This window comes from Galeopterus variegatus, unplaced genomic scaffold, assembly GCF_000696425.1.
Source record: "Galeopterus variegatus unplaced genomic scaffold, G_variegatus-3.0.2 Scaffold10473, whole genome shotgun sequence".
NCBI classification, from domain to species: domain Eukaryota; kingdom Metazoa; phylum Chordata; class Mammalia; order Dermoptera; family Cynocephalidae; genus Galeopterus; species Galeopterus variegatus.
In genome coordinates, this window is record NW_007736584.1 from 6,009 (window position 1) to 26,000 (window position 19,992).

General features: G+C 45.2%; 1 protein-coding gene across 4 annotated transcripts; it reads right to left on the bottom strand.

Moving 5' to 3' along the window:
- Nucleotides 1-2,601: 2,601 nt before the first annotated feature.
- On the bottom strand, nucleotides 2,602-18,251 carry PPIE (peptidylprolyl isomerase E (cyclophilin E)). 4 transcript variants are annotated; one of them, XM_008594256.1, is made up of 10 exons: nucleotides 18,179-18,251; nucleotides 17,031-17,129; nucleotides 15,637-15,680; nucleotides 15,124-15,150; nucleotides 13,853-13,934; nucleotides 13,232-13,332; nucleotides 10,910-11,033; nucleotides 7,548-7,733; nucleotides 3,714-3,856; nucleotides 2,602-3,487 (listed from the first exon to the last, which is right to left on the bottom strand). In XM_008594256.1, the coding sequence occupies exons 1-10, from the start codon at nucleotides 18,207-18,209 to the stop codon at nucleotides 3,419-3,421; spliced, it is 906 nt and encodes a 301-aa protein (XP_008592478.1). In that variant the 5' UTR covers nucleotides 18,210-18,251; the 3' UTR covers nucleotides 2,602-3,418. The 4 variants fall into 4 exon arrangements, with proteins under 4 accessions (XP_008592478.1, XP_008592480.1, XP_008592482.1 ...); XM_008594258.1 differs by lacking the exon at nucleotides 18,179-18,251 and adding an exon at nucleotides 18,022-18,091; XM_008594260.1 differs by lacking the exon at nucleotides 18,179-18,251 and adding an exon at nucleotides 17,811-17,857.
- Between the last annotated feature and the right edge of the window lie 1,741 nt (nucleotides 18,252-19,992).

A 19,992-nucleotide genomic window follows, 5' to 3' on the forward strand; every position in this document is an offset into this window, starting at 1 on the left:
GCTGATAACACCAAGGCCACGGGTTTGGATCCCTACATAGGGATGGCCGGTTAGCTCACTGCGTGAGCATGGTGCTGACAACACCAAGTCAAGGGTTAAGATCTCCTTACCGGTCATCTTAAAAAAAAAAAGTTTTTGAGGAAAGTGGAAAATACAAAAATTAAATGCAATTCAAATCACTGTAGTCTTACGTCTCAGATAAACACACTATTAATATTTTGATGACTTTATTTTTAGGCTTTTTTCTTAAGATATATATACAAATACCTAAGTGTACAAATCACAGATTTTTACAAAACTGGTATCATACTGTACTATGTAAATGGCATTGTGATGTGCTTTTCCCACTTGATTATATAGTAAAAATGTCCCTGTTAATATTTTTTGAAAACATGGCTCTTTAGTTTTCCGTCACATGAGCTCTGAGAGACTCCATTCTCACCAGCACAAAGGAGACCCACAATCCCTTCCTTGGAGGCTTGCTGTGCAGCTGCCATGACTGTGACAGATGGGTACATGGATGGGGACCAACTCACAAATTAGTGAGGGAATGAATCAGCAAAAGGGAGCCCTGTGCGCAGTCCTGCGGCTGGAACAATGGAGCAATGGGAACGTGGAATGGGAGGCCCCCAGGACTAGAGCCAAGCAGTCCCAGGGAAAGAGGCTTGGCCCTTCAGGCTGCAGCAAAGGCCCCCACAGTGCCCCTGGGTCCACTTTCTAGACAGACCAGAGCCCTCCTGAGGCCACAGGGGCCAGTGCTGCATGATGAGTATCTGAAGCAGGCAGCTAGGCTGTTGGCGCACTGCTGCCAGGCTCTGTGGTCCATTTCCCCTCCTGCCTGGCACAGTAGGACCCTCTTCCTGTGTCTCCCCTTAAGGGTCCAGAGCAATCATGGGGAACAGACTGTGTCTCCTCTCATGGCATTGGGTCCCCCCTGCCACAGACTGAGGCTAGAGCCCAGAAAACTTCCCAGGACTTGGGCCGGCCCAGTGGCGCACTGGAGAGAGCACCGCTTGGGAGTGCAGCGGCGCTCCCGCCGAGGGTTCGGATCCCATGTGGAGACCGGTTCCCGCTCACTGGCTGAGCGCGGTGTGGGCGCGACACCGAGGGTTGTGATCCCGTTACCAGTCAGTAAAAAAGACAAAAGGAAAACAAAAAAAAAACAAAAAAAACCCAACTTCCCAGGACTCCATTACTACTGGGGAGAAATAGGCCAAGCTGCCAATGCCGGCTCTCCCACACCATCCTGAGTGACATTTGGCAGTCACATCACCTGAGCTTCAGTTTCCCTGTGCAGGGTTCCAGTGTGGATTCAATGAGGTAACATCTGTGGACACCCAGGAAGAACATGGGGAGAGGAATCAGCACCCAGTGGCTCTAAACCTGCTGAGTTTTCCAAACTGCCCACCAGCCTCGACCTCCTCAAGCTATAAGGGAGGAGCAGAAAGTGACAAGGTCATCATCACAAGAGCCTGCCCTCTCTTGGGAAGCTGGCTGTGCTAAGCTCTTTATACACAGCTTCTCTTGATTTTTGTACAAGCACCGAAGTCAGTGCTATTGTCCCCCAGCTTCACAAATGCCTGACCTAATGCTTGTGACTGACCTTTGATAGCCATAGTTCGCACTGAGCAGGGGGGCTCTTTTGGGAGCTCCAAAGGGGTCAGGGGTAACTACGTGGTGCATCCCAGCCATGAGGAGACAGAAACACAGCAAGTTGCAGGCAGAGGGAGCTCAGGAAGTCCAGTTGGTACATGGCAGCCAGAAGTAGGGCCAGAATGCCACCATCCCTCAGCAGGAGCCATCCTGGGGTCCCCAGGGCCAGGGGAGGCAGGCCTCTCCAGCCTCCTGGCTTTTCCAGATCTCAACTCGAGATGAACAAACCCTGCCCAGGGGATTCTGAATGGTTTGAGTAATCCAACCCACGGGGAGGTGTCTAACAGCTACAGGGCTCAGTCCCTGCTTAGAGCCTTCAGCACATGAGGGATTCTTTAAATCCACCTGGCTGACCAGCATCTGGTGGGGGCACTGGAAAGAAGCCAGCTCAACTCAAGCTCCAAAAAGTGGTTACAGACGGGAGGACCAGACTGTGAGCTCACAGGGGGTGGGGCCATTGGTTCTGTTCAGTGGTTGGCAAACTTTTTCTGTAAAGGCTCAGAGAATAAATATTTTAGACTTTAGACTGAGATGGTTAATTTTATATGTCAGCTTGGCTAGGCCATGGTACCGTTTTTGGTCAAACATCGGTCTAGATGTTGCTGTGAAGGTATTTTTTAGACAGATTAATATTTAAGTCAGTAGAGTAAAGCAGATTGCCCTCCAAAATGCGGGTGGGCCTCATCTAATCAGCTGAAAGACTTAAGAGAAAAGACTGAGGTCACCAGAGGAAGGAATTCTGTCTCCCTGCAGATTTCAGATTTGCCAGCATCCACTATCATGTGAGCCCACTCCTTAAAATAAATCTCTCTTTCCCCCCACATCCTATTGGTTCTGTTTCTCTGGAGAACTCTGACTAATACAAAGCCCAGGTAGTCTCTCTCACCGACTACTCAACTCGGCTGCTGCAGTGAGAGGGCAGCCACAGACAATATGTAAACAAATGGATGTGGCTGTGTTCCAACATTTTATTCACAAAAACAGGCAGTGGGCCAAATTAGACCCATATAGTTCACTGACCTCCGGTCTCCTGACAAATAAGCACAATACCAGGCACAGAGAAGGCACTTTGAGTTACAAAACATTACTTTAAAAAATATGTAGAAAGAAAGTGGACAAATAAACTCAGGAATCATTGAGACTGATCAGAACACTTGCTGGCTAAAGGACTAGCATGAGTCTGGGGGCAGAGGCAGAAGATAGCAACTTTTCCACTATTTTTCATTTCCATTGTCTTCAACACGGTCTGACAAGGATATCAGGTGTGATGATGGATCACCTGGCATCTAAGGGAATGGGCCCCAGGGAGGAAACAAAAGCTGTTGGGAAGACACTATGCCCTACCCACTTGCCAGCGTGCCTCAGGGGGACAGCTTAGCCACAGACACAATCTCTTACAACATCTAGGATCTAGCTGCAGGCAGGAGTATAAGAACTAGATTTATTTTAGCAAAGAAAATGTCCAGGAGCCACACTGCTGGGCCCAAGACAGGCCCTGGCAGCAAATGCCTGGACAAGTCTGTGGCCATGAATAGCCTGTGCAACTGCTCCTGGGCCCCCAGCCACACCTGGGAAAAGAGTCCAGGGGACATCCAGGCCGTGCCTGCAAGAGGAGCTGCTTCAAGCTGACCCTGAGGAAGGGATTGTGTTACTGATGATGCTTGCTTCAAACAACATACCCTTGGTGCAGGTTCTCCTGAGGCTGGCAACTCCCTCCCAGAGGCGCAGGGGCAAGAGCAGAGGGGGGAGCAGAGAAGGAGCCGCCTCACACTAACTCCCCACAGTCGGAGATGATCACCTTCTGCTTTGGCTTCCCATCCTTGCTGCCCTGGGCCTTCGCAGGCAGAACAGAAGAGGAGGAGGGGGAGAATATGAGCAGCTTAGGGATACCCACTGCCACCTGCCCACTGCCAACCTGGAAGCTGCCCGTCAGAAGAAAGGGCTGCTGAGTAGAAGTCCTGGCCCGTCTCTCCTGGGCCACACAGCATCCTCTAAAGCCTTCCCCCAGGGCTGTGTGCCAAGGGCCCAGGAAGGGAGGGGGCCCATACCCAGCCACCTACCTCAATCTGCCGCAAGATATCCAGGCCTTCAGTGACCTCCCCAAACACCACGTGCTTGCCATCCAGCCAATCCGTCTTGTCACATGTCAGGAAGAACTGGGAGCCATTGGTGTTTGGACCGGAGTTGGCCATGGAGAGGAGGCCTGGGGGAGAGAACGACCACATCAGCTCCCTCTACCCTGGCCCCCCGCCCTAAAGGATGTCTGTGCGGACTGTTGAGAGCCTTTCATCCAGGCAGGCTCAGACTCTGAGACGCATAGGCCATGTGGATGTGGCCACCTTGTCTTTTACTTAATTGACAGTGAAAAGGGATAAGCAGGATTCTTTCATTCATTCAGTTATTCAACAATTACTTATTAAGTGTCTGCTTCATTTTTTTTTTTTTTTAAAGATGACCGGTAAGGGGATCTCAACCCTTGGCTTGGTGTTGTCAACACCACGCTCAGCCAGTGACCCAATTGGCCATCCCTGTATAGGATCCAAACCCGTGGCCTTGGTGTTATCAGCACCGCACTCTCCCGAGTGAGCCAAGGGCCAGCCCATATGTCTGCTTCATAATCAGGCCCCTGTTAAGCCCTGCAAACACAGATGAACAAAACAGTCCTAGCCAAGGTGAAGCTTACAATCAGTGGAAAAGAGTCATTCAAAAGATAACTGGCCGGCCCGTGGCTCACTCGGTAGAGTGCGGTGCTGATAACACCAAGGCCCCGAGTTCGGATCCCATATAGGGATGGCCGGTTTGCTCACTGGCTGAGCGTGGTACTGACAAAAGATAACTGTGCTCTGACAGTTATAGCATAGTGAAGCCCAGTGACTTGAACATTTGTGTGGGAAATGGAAGCATGAGGCAGTCATGTAAGAAAAAGTATGTGTGTGTGTGGGAGGGTAGTGCTGGGGCAGGAGATGACTTGGAGACAGATGGATGTGACGTATGGGCGATGCAGGAGAGGAATCAAGGATGAGCCCTAAGTTTCTGACCAAGTAGCTAAGTGGATGATGATGTCATTTACTAAAATAGGGAAGAAGGGGAGGAAGTCTGGGGGAGAAGGCCAAGAACTGTTTTGGACATGTCAAGTTTGAGATGCCCGGGGGATATCTATCTGGTGAAGATGACAGGCAGACAGTTGGAGAGGAGTCTGGAAGTCAGAGAGTGATCAGCATGGAGACTTAACTCGGAGACATCAGAGACACTGCTGAAAGCCTTGGACTTGATGTGATTACCTAGGGCAGCAGTTCTCAGTGGGGTTGAGGTGTCCGTACGGGCCCTTTGGAAATTTGAATGTGTTTTTGATTGTCAAAAATATTGTTGGGTTAGGGCTGTCCAGTTAGCTCAGTTGGTTAGAGCACAGTGTTATAACACCAAGGTTAAGGGTTTGGATCCCCCCGAACTGGCCATCCACCAACATAAAAAGAAGAAATATTGTGGGATGTTACTGGCATTTAGTGGATGGGGGCTTGGAATGCCAGGTGTCCTGCAATGTCCTGCACTGTATTCTGCACAGTGAAGAATTGTCCCGTATCCTCTTGGCCTTGCAAATGTCCTGCCAGATATTGGTGTAGGTGAAAAATGTGTTTACAATTACCTGCACTTGTAAGTATAAGCTCAAAATTTTGGAGGGTTTTTTTTTTTAAAAAATAAAATCTTACAGGAATAGAATACTGTATTTAATTTGGAATCTGCCAACTTTATCTATCATTTCACAAAATCCGGTCACCAACAGCAATACTGCTCGTGGTATCCAAGCTGCCAGTCAACACACCCACCTGCATTCCTCATTGCTGATTCTGAGTACAGATGTGCACATCTGAATAATGTGCTTTGTCTTCTGGCATAGTTGTGCTTGAACACTTACATCTGGAAACATATTCTTTTTCTTTTTTTTAAATAGCTAAATAATCTTTAATATTTCTAATTGCAAATGTACAGAAATTGCACAGCCACACAGAGTCTTAGATCACCAACACCCTTCTCTGTACATTACTACACAGTTAAATGCCACAGCTGGAGGGAGAAGCTCCAGCCAAAACTCCAACATTTTTATTTTTTCCTTTTCACATACTTACAAAAGGGGGAGCTGGGATGTGGTACGGGGATAGGGGTGGCTTTATGGCTGAATGTGTAGAAAAGAGGGGCTGTTTCCCTGCACAGTCTGGCTCCTGGAAATAGATGGGGTGTGAGGGGGAGATGTACCTTGGGACAGGTGCTCTGGGGGAGTGAGTGCATGTGGAGCTCTGGCCTTGGTCGCCCACCCCTATTTCTGGGCAGTTGGGAAAAAAGTCTTTACTTATAGGAGGTTTAGCAGCAAAAATATATTCTTTTATTACAATTTACTTTCCTTTGATGTTCTTTTCTATTAGTTATAGAATAATATTGAATTTTAGAAGAATTACATGGGTGGTAGGGTATGTCAACTACGCATTTCATTTCAACATAGTAAAGAGGGGCACTACAAACTTCATTAGAAAAAGGGGGCAGTGGGGAACAGTTTTCTACAGTTAACCAAAAACTGAGCTCTTAGCCACTTCAAATTTTAGGGGTCAGGAAAAGGAGGAGACAGCAAAGACAGAAAAAGCAGCCAATTAGGTAAAAGGAAACTAGAAGAGGAAGGAGTCCTGCCAGCCAAGTGAAGAAAGATTCGAGGAGCACAGGGTTAACAGTATGAAATGCTGCCAGGTGGTGGAATAAGATGAGGGCTGAGAACTGGCTATTGGCAAGACGGAGGCTGTTGGCATCTTTGATGAGTGTCTTCAATGGCAAGCAGGGCTAGAAGTCTGGTTAGAAGGGCTGACAGAGAATGAAGGCAGCAAGAATATACCACTTTAGCTGGACGGGGAACAAGAGTCCAAGAGTGATTTTTTTTCTAAGATTGATACGGTATGCTTTTATGCTGATGGACTGATCTAGCAGAACAGCGGGAATGGATTATGCAAGGCAGAAGGGGACGCCTGCAGAAGCCAAGTTCCTAGGCAGGGGAGAGGAATGGGATTCAGTCCATAAGTGGAGGGGCTGTCCTTAGGCAAGACAGCTCAGCCTCCGTAACTGGAGGGAAGTCAGAGGGTCGACGTGTGGAGAGATGCAGCAGGTGAGGGTGACACAGAGGCTTTGGGAGTGAATACAGGCATGGAGTTGGCATCTCTGATGGGCTGAGAATCAAACAGGGAAATCGAGTCAGGTTGTCAAAGGCCCCCTTAAGAACTGTAGTCATAAATTTTGAGTGGGGCCGTTCAGTACAATTCTGTTTTCTTCTTGCTGCTGGGAGACAAACCACTGAGATATGCTAGGTAAGTCTGAAGTGGGAATGGTGGGGGAGAATCGGGTTGAAGACAGAAGAGAGAGCTCACGGGCCGGCCCGGTGGCGCACTGCTGCAGTGCGCCGCTTGGGAGTGCGGTGGCGCTCCCGCTGAGGGTTCGGATCCCACATACAGACCGGTTCCCGCTCACTGGCTGAGCGAGGTGTGGGAGCAACACCGAGGGTTGCGATTCCGTTGCCGGTCCCGGTCCAGTACGGGCGCGACACTGAGGGTTGCGATCCGTTGCCGGACACGAAAAAAGACAAAAAAGAAAAAAAAAAAAAAGAAGAAGAGAGAGCTCACGATGGCAGACCACAGATTCTAAGCCAGGCTAATAGGGAGTGTGGACACCTGGGAGCATGGACAGTACATGAATGTAAGCAAGCTAACTCCACCCTGGCAAAGCTGAACACTTCTCTGTCCAATGCCTGGGTCTCCTCCAGGCCCACCCCTCAGCCAGAACCACAGCCTGTCCTTCCGTCCCACACATCCATCCTGCCCTGGCCCAGCCACACTCATCCCCACACATCAATTGGCTCCTACCTGGTCCCGTGTGTTTGAGGATAAAGTTTTCGTCATCAAACTTCTTTCCATAGATGGACTTGCCACCAGTGCCATTGTGGTTTGTGAAATCACCACCCTGGCACATGAACTGGGGGATGATGCGGTGGAAGCTGCTTCCCTTGAAGCCAAAGCCCTTTTCATGGGTGCACAGGCAACGGAAATTCTCTGGGGCAGGCGAAAGAAAAAGTGCTGAGGTTAAAAAATGAAACAAAATAAAAGCAAAAAAACCTCTGAAAAACTGTTTTATTTGCTTAATATTTATATTTTCATCTTCGAATAAGAGATGTTCATTATAAACTTTTGTGATACTGAAGTCTTAAAGGACCATAGAGGAGTCTGACTAAAGGAGAAGGATTGAATATATTCATTCTAGCTCTGCTCCCTCCCCAAACCATACTAAATTGGAGGTAGTGGATCATAGAAGGAAACATAAGGGCAAATCTTCATGACTTTGGATTTGGTAATGGTTTCTTAAATATGACACCAAAAACATAGGTAATAAGAGAAAAAATAGATTTCATCAAAATTAAAAACTTATTCATCAAAGGACACTATCAACAGTGAAAGGCAACTCACAGAATAGAAAATATTTGCAAATTGTATCTGAGAAGGATTTAATATCCAGAATATATAATGAACTCCTATAATTCAACAAAAAGACAAATAATACAGTTAATAAATGGGCCAAAGAGTTGAGTAGACACTTCTCCAAAGCAGATACACAAATGGCCAACAAGCACATGAAAAGATGCTCAACATCATTAGTCATTAGGGAAATACAAATCAAAACAAGATCAAAATCAATACAAAGATACCACCTCACACCTGTTAGACAAGATGTGGAGAAAGTGGAATCCTTACGCATTGCTGGGGGAATGTAAAATGGTCCAGCCCCTGTGGAAAATAGTGTGGCAGTTCCTCAAAAAGTTAAACATAGAATTACCATTTGACCCAGCATTTCCACTGCTAGGTTTATACTTCAAACAATTGAAAACAGGGATTTAAACATGTACTTAGATGCAAATATTCATACCAGCATTATTCACAGAAGCCGACAGATGGAAACAATGCTCAAGTGCCCAAAACACATGAACAGATGAAATATCATATATACATATAATGGAATATAATTAGGCCATATATTATTCACAGAAGCCGACAGATGGAAACAATGCTCAAGTACCCAAAACACATGAACAGATGAAATATCATATATACATATAATGGAATATAATTAGGCCATAAAAAGAATGAAGCACTGATACATGGTACAATACAGATGAACCTTGAACACATTTATGCCAAGTGAAATAAGCCAGACAAAAAAAGGACAACTATTGTATGATTCCACTAGAATAGGCCAATTCATAGAGACAGAAAGACTGGAGGTTACGAGAAGCTGGGGGGAGGGGAAAACGGGGAGGTATTGTTCAATGGGTACAGGGCTTTTATTTGGGATAATGAAAAAATTTTGAAAATAGATGGTGCTGATGCTTGTACAACACTGTGAATGTAATCAAGGCCAACAAACCGCACACTTAAAATTGGTTAGAAAAGCCAAAAAATAATTTTAAAAAGGGGGTGGAAAAAAGATGATATAGCAACAAAAAATTTTGTAAGCTAGAAAACAAACAGATGAGTCACAACTGATATAGTAGACCTGAGAAAGCTAAATCCAAAGCTGGTAAGAGCCAACAAACAACTCAATTTACACTCCAAAAGCTCAGATACAAGGATAAAGGTAATTCTAAAAACAGTAAGTCTGGCTGGAAGCTGTTTAAGCAAGTAGTTAACCCCCAAGATCCTCTCCCCTACTCTGCAGTTGGGGGCGGCCCCTCCCCTGCTGGCTAGCTGGAGGTCTACTCTCTGTGAGGTTAAAGCTGGCGGTCTCTGGACAAGGACATCCTACACAGAGCTGAGGGCTAAGGCACCATAATGACAAATGGAGATTAAGTGAAAGTTTATACACTGAATGTTGAGGCATTCAGCTCTGCCTCCACCTCCCCTCACCAAGATGGCAAACAGCTGAATATACAGCCTCCAGCAAGAGAATCTGGGAGAGAATCAGGAATAAGTACATAGAAAACTATGCAAATGTAAAAACAAGGCAACGGTCAATTCCATGCAAAACAAAATGCTGTGCATGAAAGGAAGTTATATGATGCTTACATAGTTAAAATATTTTATCTATGACCTAATCAAAATTATGGAAACTATATAGGAAAAATGAAAGGGCAAGGGAAGGGATTTTTAAAAGCTAATTCCTTATCTTTTGAAACAGAAGTCAAAAGATAATGTCTAAAATAAAAAAACCAGAAAGTAGAAATATAAACATGTTATCTACCAACATAGAAGTAAAATCCAAAAGAACTGGCTACGAGATGAAATAGGCTGCCTCCGAGGAGTAGCAAATGATGTTGGCAGTGGGGTGGGCATGGGGACAGCAACAGGGGACTGCTGTTTTATCAAAACAAGCTTTGTGAAATTCACTCTTTAAACTGTATGTCTAGATAATATTAAAATTTAGATTTAAAAAAGGAATAAATATAACTCAATACTTAACAAACTAGAAAGGATACTCAAAAAACTATTAGCACTAGTTACTTCTAGAGCACAAGACAGGATATGGAGAGGAGAAAAAGACAAGTTTTCAATTTATCGCCTTCAATATTGTCAGAATACATGTGTGTAACATTCTTTATTTTATTTTTCTTACCATGAATACATTATTTACTTGCATTTATTTTTTTAAAAGTTTTATTGAGATATAATTCCCATATCATACAATTCATTCATTTAAAGTATACAATTAATGGTTTTTAGTATTATTTACTTGTATTAAAAAAAAAAATTATAGGGCTGGCCCATGGCTCACTTGGGAGAGTGTGCTGCTGATAACACCAAGGCCACGGGTTTGGATCCCTATATAGGGATGGCCGGTTGCTCACTTGGGAGAGCGTGGTGCTGACAACACCAAGTCAAGGGTTAAGATCTCCTTACCGGTCATCTTTAAAAAAATTATTTATTTATTTATTTTGCAGCTGGCCGATATGGAGATCTGAACTCTTAACCTTGGTGTTGTAATACTGCATTCTAACCAACTAAGCTAAAAGGCCAGCCCTAAAAAAATCTACTATTAAAAGATAGAAAATCAGCACTTACAAAGCTTCAAGAATGCCTGCTCTGACTCATCTGTTACTAGATCTCAGGATCTGAGATGCCTCATATCAACTTAGGTCAGAAACAATGTCAAGGGCATAAGAACTGGGGCAGAGGAACCTTGGGAAGACTCTCTGTTCAGCCACCGGCTTCCTGCCATGCTGAACAGGAGTCCTGCTCACCTGCTGTCATGGGCACAACGTCTGAACGCAGGAGCATCTGGATGCGGCCGGCTGGCTTGTTCCCAATCTTGATGTCCATGTACACCTGAGGATTTGACCGGGTCTTTTTTGCAGCGGGCTCTCCCTAGGTGCAGAGAAAACTACTAGTTACAGAGAACTCCCTGGCTCCCCAAGTAGGAACACAAGTCTTCTTCTGTATACACACCCAGAATGCAGCTCCAGTGAGCAGGCTGGAGCAAGGTGCTGACAGGGAAGGTCTTGGGCCCTGATGGGGTGGCAGGAGCCCCAGCCGTAGCACCTGGCTGGACATCCAGGGACAGGGGACCTCAGCACTGTCTAACCCGAGCCCCACTCACAGGCAGGCAGTCTCATCAAGTTTCCCCTGCCCTGCAGTCACAGAACAGCCCTCTCCTGGCCCACGATACATAATTCGTAACATCTTCAAACCCCAATTCAAGCCTGCCCACCTCACTCTGGTTCAATGGACCATCCATGTGCCACCACCTCCTCCCTCTATGTTTGGCCCCACACATTCACAGGCTGGCTACGTGGAAGCAAGGGGGCAGCCCTCCGGCTCAGGCCTAAGTGCTCAGAAGACAATGGAAGAGGCTCAGGGCCTGCTTTATGCTCCATGTAGACTACGCAGAGGAAAAGGAGATATTTAATACAACTGCCACATTTGTTCCAAAGGGAAGTCAAATGTTATTAACTTGCTTGTGGTTCAGTTTAACAAATATGTGCTGAGGTATCACACTGGGCACTGAGGAGACTACTACTACTATCTGCTGCTAAGAATAGCAGTAGCACAGCAGTAGCAGCAAACACTCACATAGCACTTACCATGTCACTTGCCCAAGGTCACAAAGGTGCTAAGTGGTGAGCTGGAATTGGAACTTAAATCACCTCTCCCCTGCAAGTCTATGCTCTTAATCATATTACTCCACCCCACGTTTTTATTAATAAGGTGCATAATACAAGGCCTCTATCCTCACAGAATTTACTGCCTACAAAAGGAAGGGCAATAAGCACTTCAGTAGCCTGTGTAAAAGCAAAATATACACGGAAATACAAAAAATGGTTGTACCAAGAGTGTTAAGTGGGGACTGCACTGTAGATAGGTGGAAAAGAAGACTGGCGAGATGCACAGGGTCAAGAACTTCCAGAGCCCCTTCTGAACCCACCCGTAAGCCAGGTGATGGGAAGCCAGTGAAAAGTTCTGAGCCAGAGAGTTAACGACTGGACCTAGGCTGTAGAAAGATCATTCTAGCTATTTTTATGGAAGACTGGAGGAGAGCAAGACTGAAGCCAGAAGACTAGTTAGGACACTACTGCAATTATCCAAGTGAGAGATGACAGGCTAAACTGGGACAATGGCACAAATGGGAGGAGGGCTTCCAGGCAGATATGAAAGAAAAATTTAGCAGAATATGATGATGTGCTGGCTCTATCTTAAAAGAGGAGTCTAGGAAGACCTAGGGGACTCCTCTGACTATAAAGGCCACTTTATTAGTTCTGCTTTGTATCCAAATTTCTCGCTTGGGTCAATGCATGGATGGATGGATGGCAAACTAACCAAGACAGAGAATACAGGAAGATAGGATTAGAGAAGGGAGGGAATCCATTTTAGGCAACTTTAAGCTGCCTATGAGACTTACAGGCAGAAATATATTAAGCTCAGAACTAGAAGCAGAGACCATGAAAGTCAACAGCATAGGACAGGCTGCATAAAATCAAAGTGACTGCTACCGTTTCAGCTGAGAGGAGAGAAAGAAGCCCTGAGCCAAGAAAGAAATACAGAAGAATGGCAGTGTTCACAAGGCACCTAGAGGACAAGAAGTCCAAGAAGCAATGGTCAAATAGGTATGCTGAGAATCAGGATGAAGTACCAAGGCAGGTTTCTCTTAGGAAGACAGAACCTTGAACCTGAGTACAGGATGAAGGGAGGTACCACTACCCTGTCTTGTATCCCTGCATTAGGACAGGAACAGGAAGACAGGGAGTCTGGTGCCAAAGTCTTCAGTGAAGGAAGCGGACTGATCAGGAGGGATTAAGTGGAGCACCTCAGGCTTCCTCCTCATCAGCCAGCAATCACAAATCTGTATCTGAGCAGAACTGAGAAGCTCATTATGTAGAACACAGCAGGGATGAGAACCAAAGCTTCTCCCTTTAACTCACTCAATGCTGCCTTCACCAAAGTACTAAGAGTTCATCATCCATTCTCTCTGCTTTTGAACATATATTTGCAAATTTCCATAAAAACTTAAAACGTCTCCTGTGGAAAGTGCCAGCCTCTCCTCTGGAAGTATGAGCCTTCATTCTCACCTCCTGGGTTTCTGCTTTGGGAGGCTCTGATCCTTCTTCCTCTTTATTCTCTTCAAGAGTCTTCCCAGAGAACTTCTTCAGCCAGTCATCATCTGACCAAACTGAAAGGAAAGAATCAAACAAATATTAATAAATCTGAGCTATCAGCCAACTGCTGAGTAGCTGCTTTGGTCAGCAAAGTGGAAGATACCATGTGGCCCTCTCAGCCAGAGGATTCCCCTTTGAAAATTCCCAAGAGCAAAGAAAGTTCCCAGGGGGAATGTCAGCCCAAAGTCCAGCTCTTAGCAAGGCAAAGTCAAAAAGCTATGCCAAAAGCAAAGCTATGCCTTTGCCAGTTCCAGCGGTCAATGGAGCACCACAGGAACAGAGTGTCAAAAAAACTGGGAAAGATAAGGGATCAGACAGGGCTTCTCTCATAATAGAAACAATTACTCTGGCTTTGCTGAGAAGCTCAACCTCTTTTTGTTTCCCCACAAAAGTGGTGCATGCCCATTGCCCATGTGAACCATTCTCTGCTCCTGGACAGCACTTAGCACCTACTTCCAAGCAAATAGGGATAAAAATGCAAGTAAGGCCAAACTGGAGGACATGATAGGGAATCTGTGAGTTGTTCCCACTTACCTGGTCTGGAAGAGCCTTCCTTAATTCTCATTGGTTTGGCCAAATTGACACGAATTGTCCGCCCAAAGAGCTCAGATTCATTCTGAAAAGATTGAAAATCCAACTGCTTAAACTCTATTAGGGTAAAAGAGAGCCAGCTTTCCACTTCCTTCTGAGACATACTCAAGCTCTGATCTCCCTTAATCCCTGAGCCTCTAACAGCAAGCTATGCACCCACCACAAAGCAGCCCATTGGTTGCAGGAATTTTCTGCCTTGAGCCAACAGCTCCTTTCTTTCAATGCCAGCAAACAGCAGTACTACCAAAAGTAACTCTGGGATCAGAATGCTCTGAAATTACAAGGATAAATGCAGTTTCCCAGTACCTGAGTTCATCTTCAAAAGTCAAGATCAGCTTTGAAATGGTGAAAAATAATCTCTCTGATAGCTGAGAAATATGTTTGAATGGGTAACAGAGAACAAGAAATAAAGGAGAACCTCATTATCCAAAGATAACTGGCACCAGGAAAGGTCACTTAGTGTGAATCCACTTAAGACACTGATGAAAATTTCATGATAAAAAGTGCAAAAAAAAAAAAAAAAAAAAAAAAAAGGTCTGATTGGGACTTTGCTGTGATGAAACTAAAAATAATGAAAATAAGTTTCTTACAGTTCACCGTTAAGCTTAACTATGCACTAGTTTGTAAAACAAAGATGTAACAGGTGCTGATTAGTTTGAATTTTTTTTCCAACAAAGTTCTATGAACAGTATAATATGATACCTTTATATTTCATATCAGACATGAAAATTATAAGGATCTCAAGGAGGGCACAAATACTGAAGAGCATCATCATTTTTCCCAAGGACCTTTCCAGAAGATTCAGATCACTGCATCTCTAGTACACGTTGCCATTATCCTTATTGAATTTCTCTTCTCAACTGTTAATTGGCCTAATACTTCAGGAAATCCTGCCTCTTTTGCAAAATATGCAGTTTCACTGTGCAATCAATTTGCATTGTGTTCACAATTCATTATCCTAGACATGGGGCAGCCAGTGAGAGACTGGCCAGCTAAGATGATTAGGACTTACACTACTGTTAAATGGAGAAGGATGTCTGAGTAAGGACTAATTTTCTAAGTGATCAATTCAGTGAATATTTTCACATGATGACAATTTTTTACCTCTCCACACAAACTTGTAACTTTGGAGGTTCAGAAAACCAATATATGAATAAGGACCCTCGGTACCAACAAAAAGCAGCTTCAGTTAGAATGAGGATTCCCAGCCATACCATGTTGTCGATAGCTGCTGCAGCATCCTGCCAAGAAAGGAGAAAGGACAAAGTTCAAATTTAGGTTTGCAGCCGAATGCTTCTGTGATGTCTAAACACATATACAACAGCAAAATACAGAAAAAAGTCGCTTCTACATTTCCTGCCTAGGTTGTGTGTGTGTCTCTAACAAAGAGCATTGCCTGGCTGACTTTAGAGCTGGTGGTGCAGCAATCTGCCATCTAGTTGAGACGTAAGAAATAATCAACAGCACTGCCAGGCAAGAATGCTCAATAAACAGGGTTGTAGGAGTTTTGCAGAGTTAGAGGGGCATGGCCTGGAAAGTCTAGGATGTTATTCACAGTTCACAGTCTGAATAAATGAGAGGAGCTTCCCTTCAAATAGCACTGCTGTCTCTCTGGAAGCAAGAGCCTAAGACCCAGAAACCTAACCAAATGGAGAACACTTTTCTTTGTAATCAGTAACAATAACACAAACCAAAGACTAAACACAGATAGCACAGAATTTTCTCACCTCTGCCAACTCAAATTCAACAAAAGCAAATCCTCGGTGCTTCTCTGCAGAAAGGAAAAACAAAAACAGGTAATGACCATGTGGGGCAATGGGAAGAAATAGGATGGTCACAAAGTGAAGTCAGTTACATGCCATATCCAGACACCGGAAATTCTACCCAATTTACTTACTTAGGAAGAAGGAAACTCATTCTTTGATTCTTCTTATACAACATTTTAAGCAATAATAAACTCTGTTTTGTTGTTGTTGTTTTGGCAGCTGGCTGGTATGGGTATCTGAACCCATACCCTTGGTGTTAGCAGGACCACGCTCTTCCAAGTGAGCTAACCGGCCACCCTCATTGTTTTTTTCAGTGGCCTTTGCTAAAATACAAACTGTATTTCTAATTTTAAAAATAAGCATTCAATTCTATCAAAACTGAACTTAAACCTTAACCTTTGCATGCAAGGGTACTAGAAAAATGAAGTAATTTTTTTTTTTTAAAGGTGAGCAGTAAGGGGATCTTAACCCTTGGCTTGGTGTTGTCAGCACCACGCTCAAACATTGAGCCAACCGGCCATCCCTATATAGGATCCGAACTCGTGGCCTTGGTGTTATCAGCACCGCATTCTCTGAGTGAGCCAAGGGTCGGCCCTGAAAAATGAAGTAATTTAACCTATTGATTCTTCACCGAAATATATATTTTGAGCATCAACTGTACATAAAGCATGAATCCAAAAATCTGATAAGGATACTTAGTTTTTATCCTCAGGAAAATGCTGATCTAACCAGAAAGGCCAAGCACAACAGTGTTAATTTAACTATAGAACTCAGAGATCAGAAGGGCCCTTAGAAAGCCAATATAAACTTACTGTTTTTGCAAGAAAAGATTCCCAGGCCCAGAGAGTTTAAAGAACTTGCTAACAATCATATGCAAAGTTGATGATAGAGCTGGGCCTAAAACTCCAGTTTTAAAAATGACAACAAATTGAAAACTGAAACTGTAACTGTGATACCAACTGAAGGAAAACTCACCCAAGTATGCAGAGGCCAAGGCCCCATTGTGTGACCCAGCTTTCCTGCCAAGAAGGGAGCAGGTGTGATTGGGTACAACACTCAGATCTGGATGTAGTTGACAAACCTATCTTCTTACTGGTCTATTGAAAAATTTGTCTTATCCCAAACCCAACTGATGGAGACTGCAAAGTATTTATAGCTCACAACCACATGGGCTCAGAACATTCCTTCTGCATCAAGATCACTGTCATGCTGACCTACTGAGACATCCTCCTGAATTTTCCTATATAATAACCATATTCAGAATGCGTATTTAAAATTGTGATGTAACTAATTTTTTTTTAAGTTCTTTTCCTAATAGGAGGATTGTGAACATAAGGGACACTAAAAGAACTCACCTGTTTCATAATCCAGAGGAATCTGAATATCTGTGATGTCTCCAAAAGGAATAAAAGCAGCATGAAGAACTTTGTCGTCCACCTCCTCTGCCAGCCCACCTGCAAATAAGCCAAGGGCCTTCTGAGTCACTGTCCTCCATGCTCTTGTAGAAGTCCCTGCAGCCTGGTTAGCATGCTAGCCAAAGGAAGGGGTCCTTCCATCCAATCCTTTGGGTACGCAAACACCCCCTCCCATCTACTGCTCAACCGTACTTATGAAACAAACTGCTCTCTTAACCCGTCTTTCTAGTTCCAGGATTACTGCAATAGCTTCATAACTGGCCTCCCTATTTCCATTCCCTCTATCAGCTCCACTAAGTAAACTGGAATGATCTTGGGAAAGTGCAGATTTGAAACCATCACTTCTCTGCTTAACCCCTTCAAAGATTTCCCACTGTCCTCGGATAAAATGCAAATTCCGTACCAGCATACACAGTTATACATAATCCGAGCCCTGCCCACCTCTCCAGCTTTTTTCCCGTTGCTTCTCTAATTGCTTGGGTTTTCTGAAAAATGACACACTTGCCCCCCAGTGTCAGGCTATTTCACAACTTCGGGCTTCTGCTCTTGCTGCTCCCTTGAAACAGCTTTGCTTTTACTTTGACTACTTGGCTAGCTCTTGGGCATAAGCTCCAGCGCCACCTCATCCGTAAAGTTCGCCCTCACCTCTACAGATGGATGATCATTTCTCCCCGCACCCAAGCCAATGTCATCATTGTCTAGCCCCACCACAGCGCTTACCAAATTGTGCTACTGAGGCTATTCCCACTTTTTTCTGGCTAATCTGGGAACTCGTTCCATTAGGGCAGGGGTCGGGGTTGAGTCACTGCTGCAACGAATGGTTGTACAATGAATGGGCGCCAGAATTTGGATGACCATAATATTCCTCTACTACTTCTCCGGGCCCGTTTGGAGCTTAGCGGGACAGGAAGGAAACCGGAAAGATCTTTACCTCTCAGGCTCACACCCTGAGGCAAAGCAGTAACGCCACAGACCCGACCTTGACAGATGCTCGACGCCCTCCAAGTCCGGAGACCTGTCCCGCCCCTGTCCCTACCCACTCCGAGCCCAGCTATCCCATTCTGCCCCTGGCGCCCGCGCCTGCTCACCCACGTACAGCACTCGCTTGCTAGTGGCCATCTTGCTTCGGCCTCTCTTCCGCCGGAAGCCGGAGCTCGGCCCCGCCCCCTCTGGCCCCGCCCCACCTCCGCATCAGCGCGCTCACCGTCCCCGCCCGCTTCCGGTTAGACCCCGGAAACCCGCGCGGCTGCCGGTGGTCGTCCCGCGCGGTGTGAGGTGCCCCGTGGTGAATGAACGGGCCTGGTCCCAGCGCTCCCGGCGCTCACGGGGGTGTGGGACGCAAACCTTGGCCGAATCAACTGGAGTTTTATCGACAGGTGATAAACTATCGTCCGCGGCTCATCTGTCTGCCTGTTTTTGGACAAGCCGGTGGCTAAGAATGGTTTTTACCATTTTGGAGTAGTTGGAAGGAAAAAAAATCAAAACGAGACTATTTCGTGACACGTAAAAGTTATATGACATTAAATTTTCAGTGTCCATAAAGTTTTATTGGAACACAGCCACGCTCCTTCCTTTAAGTATTATTGTCTGTGGCTGCTTTCATTCTACAAGGGCAGGAGAGCTAGGGCCTGCAGAGCTTAAAATATTTACCACCTGGCCCTTTAGGAAAAAAGTTTGCCAACTCTTGGACTAATACATAATCACAGATTGACATAGGTGGTAGAAAATAATGGGGCCATTTACTTTAGGTAGAGTAGGGGGTTAAGACCTTCCTGAGATGACTTTTAAGCTGAAACCTGAAGGAAAAGGAGCTAGAGGGAGGAGGAAGCAGGGAGAAGAGTTCAGGGAGAGGAGACAACTTCCACACACTCAGGGAGCTGAAAGGCCAGAGCTTGGGGGTGGTGGCCATAGGGGGTGAAGGGCCTGAAATCAGAGGGCGAAGGTGAGCAGGGGCCACACCATGCAGGGCCCTGTAAGCCATGTGGAATATTTGGGGGCATTGAGAAGCTACTGAAGTAGTTTCAGCGGAGGAGTTACACGGTCACATTTATGTTTTAAAATAGTGCTCTGACCACTATGCCCAAAGGCCAGGAGGTCAATGCAGTAGTCTAGGGAAGAACTGATGGTGGCTCTCTCCTTCCAATCCACTCTCTAGCTTGTCCAGGATGATCTTTCTTCAAAAGAAACCTAAACAAGGTTTATTTTCTAGAGCACTTTGTTTAAATCACTGCTGATAACTTGGGGGCTGAGCTTACCCCAAATCAACCCTGACCTCCACACCAGCTCTTCACCTCCTTACCACATACTCCTTTTCCTTGTTTCTGCCTTTGCTCATTGGGTTCTTTCTCCTTTTATCATCTGGAGGCGCCTACCAGTCTTTGTCAGAGGTCCTGGATAAGCTTCACTCACCTAAGCCCCTACAGTCTGTCTTAGCCTGTTTTTTGTTGCTTATAACAGAATACCTGAAACTGGGTAATTTATAAAGAAATAAAATTTATTTCTTACAGTCCAGAAGCTGGAAAGTCTGAGGTCTGGGGCACATCTTGTAAGGGTCTTGTTACTTGTGGGGACTCTCTGCAGAGTCCCAAGGTGGCACATGGCATCATGTGGCAAGAGGGCAAGAGCATGCTAATGTGCTAGCTCAGGACTCCCTTCTTTTTGTAAAGCCACCTGTTCCACTCCCATAATAACCTATTTATCTATTTACCCATTAATCCATGAGTGGATTAATCCATTCATGACGGCATTGTCCTTATTATCCAATCCCCTCTTAAAGGCTTCACCTCTCAATACTGCCACATTGGGGATTAAGTTTCAACATGGGTTTTAGAGGGGACATTCAAACCATAGCAGAGTCCATGGCCCCAAAGTCCAGAAGCCAATTGGAACACACTCTATAACT

Bases quoted from the DNA above. Each gene is read 5' to 3' on its own strand.
- PPIE (XM_008594256.1), bottom strand. From the start codon at position 18,209: ATGGCCACTAGCAAGCGAGTGCTGTACGTGG. The intron at 17,130-18,178 runs GTGAGCAGGCGC...GCTTATTTGCAG, and splicing joins CAAGCGAGTGCTGTACGTGG to GTGGGCTGGCAGAGGAGGTG. The intron at 3,857-7,547 runs GTAGGAGCCAAT...TCTCTCCCCCAG, and splicing joins CCTCAAACACACGGGACCAG to GCCTCCTCTCCATGGCCAAC.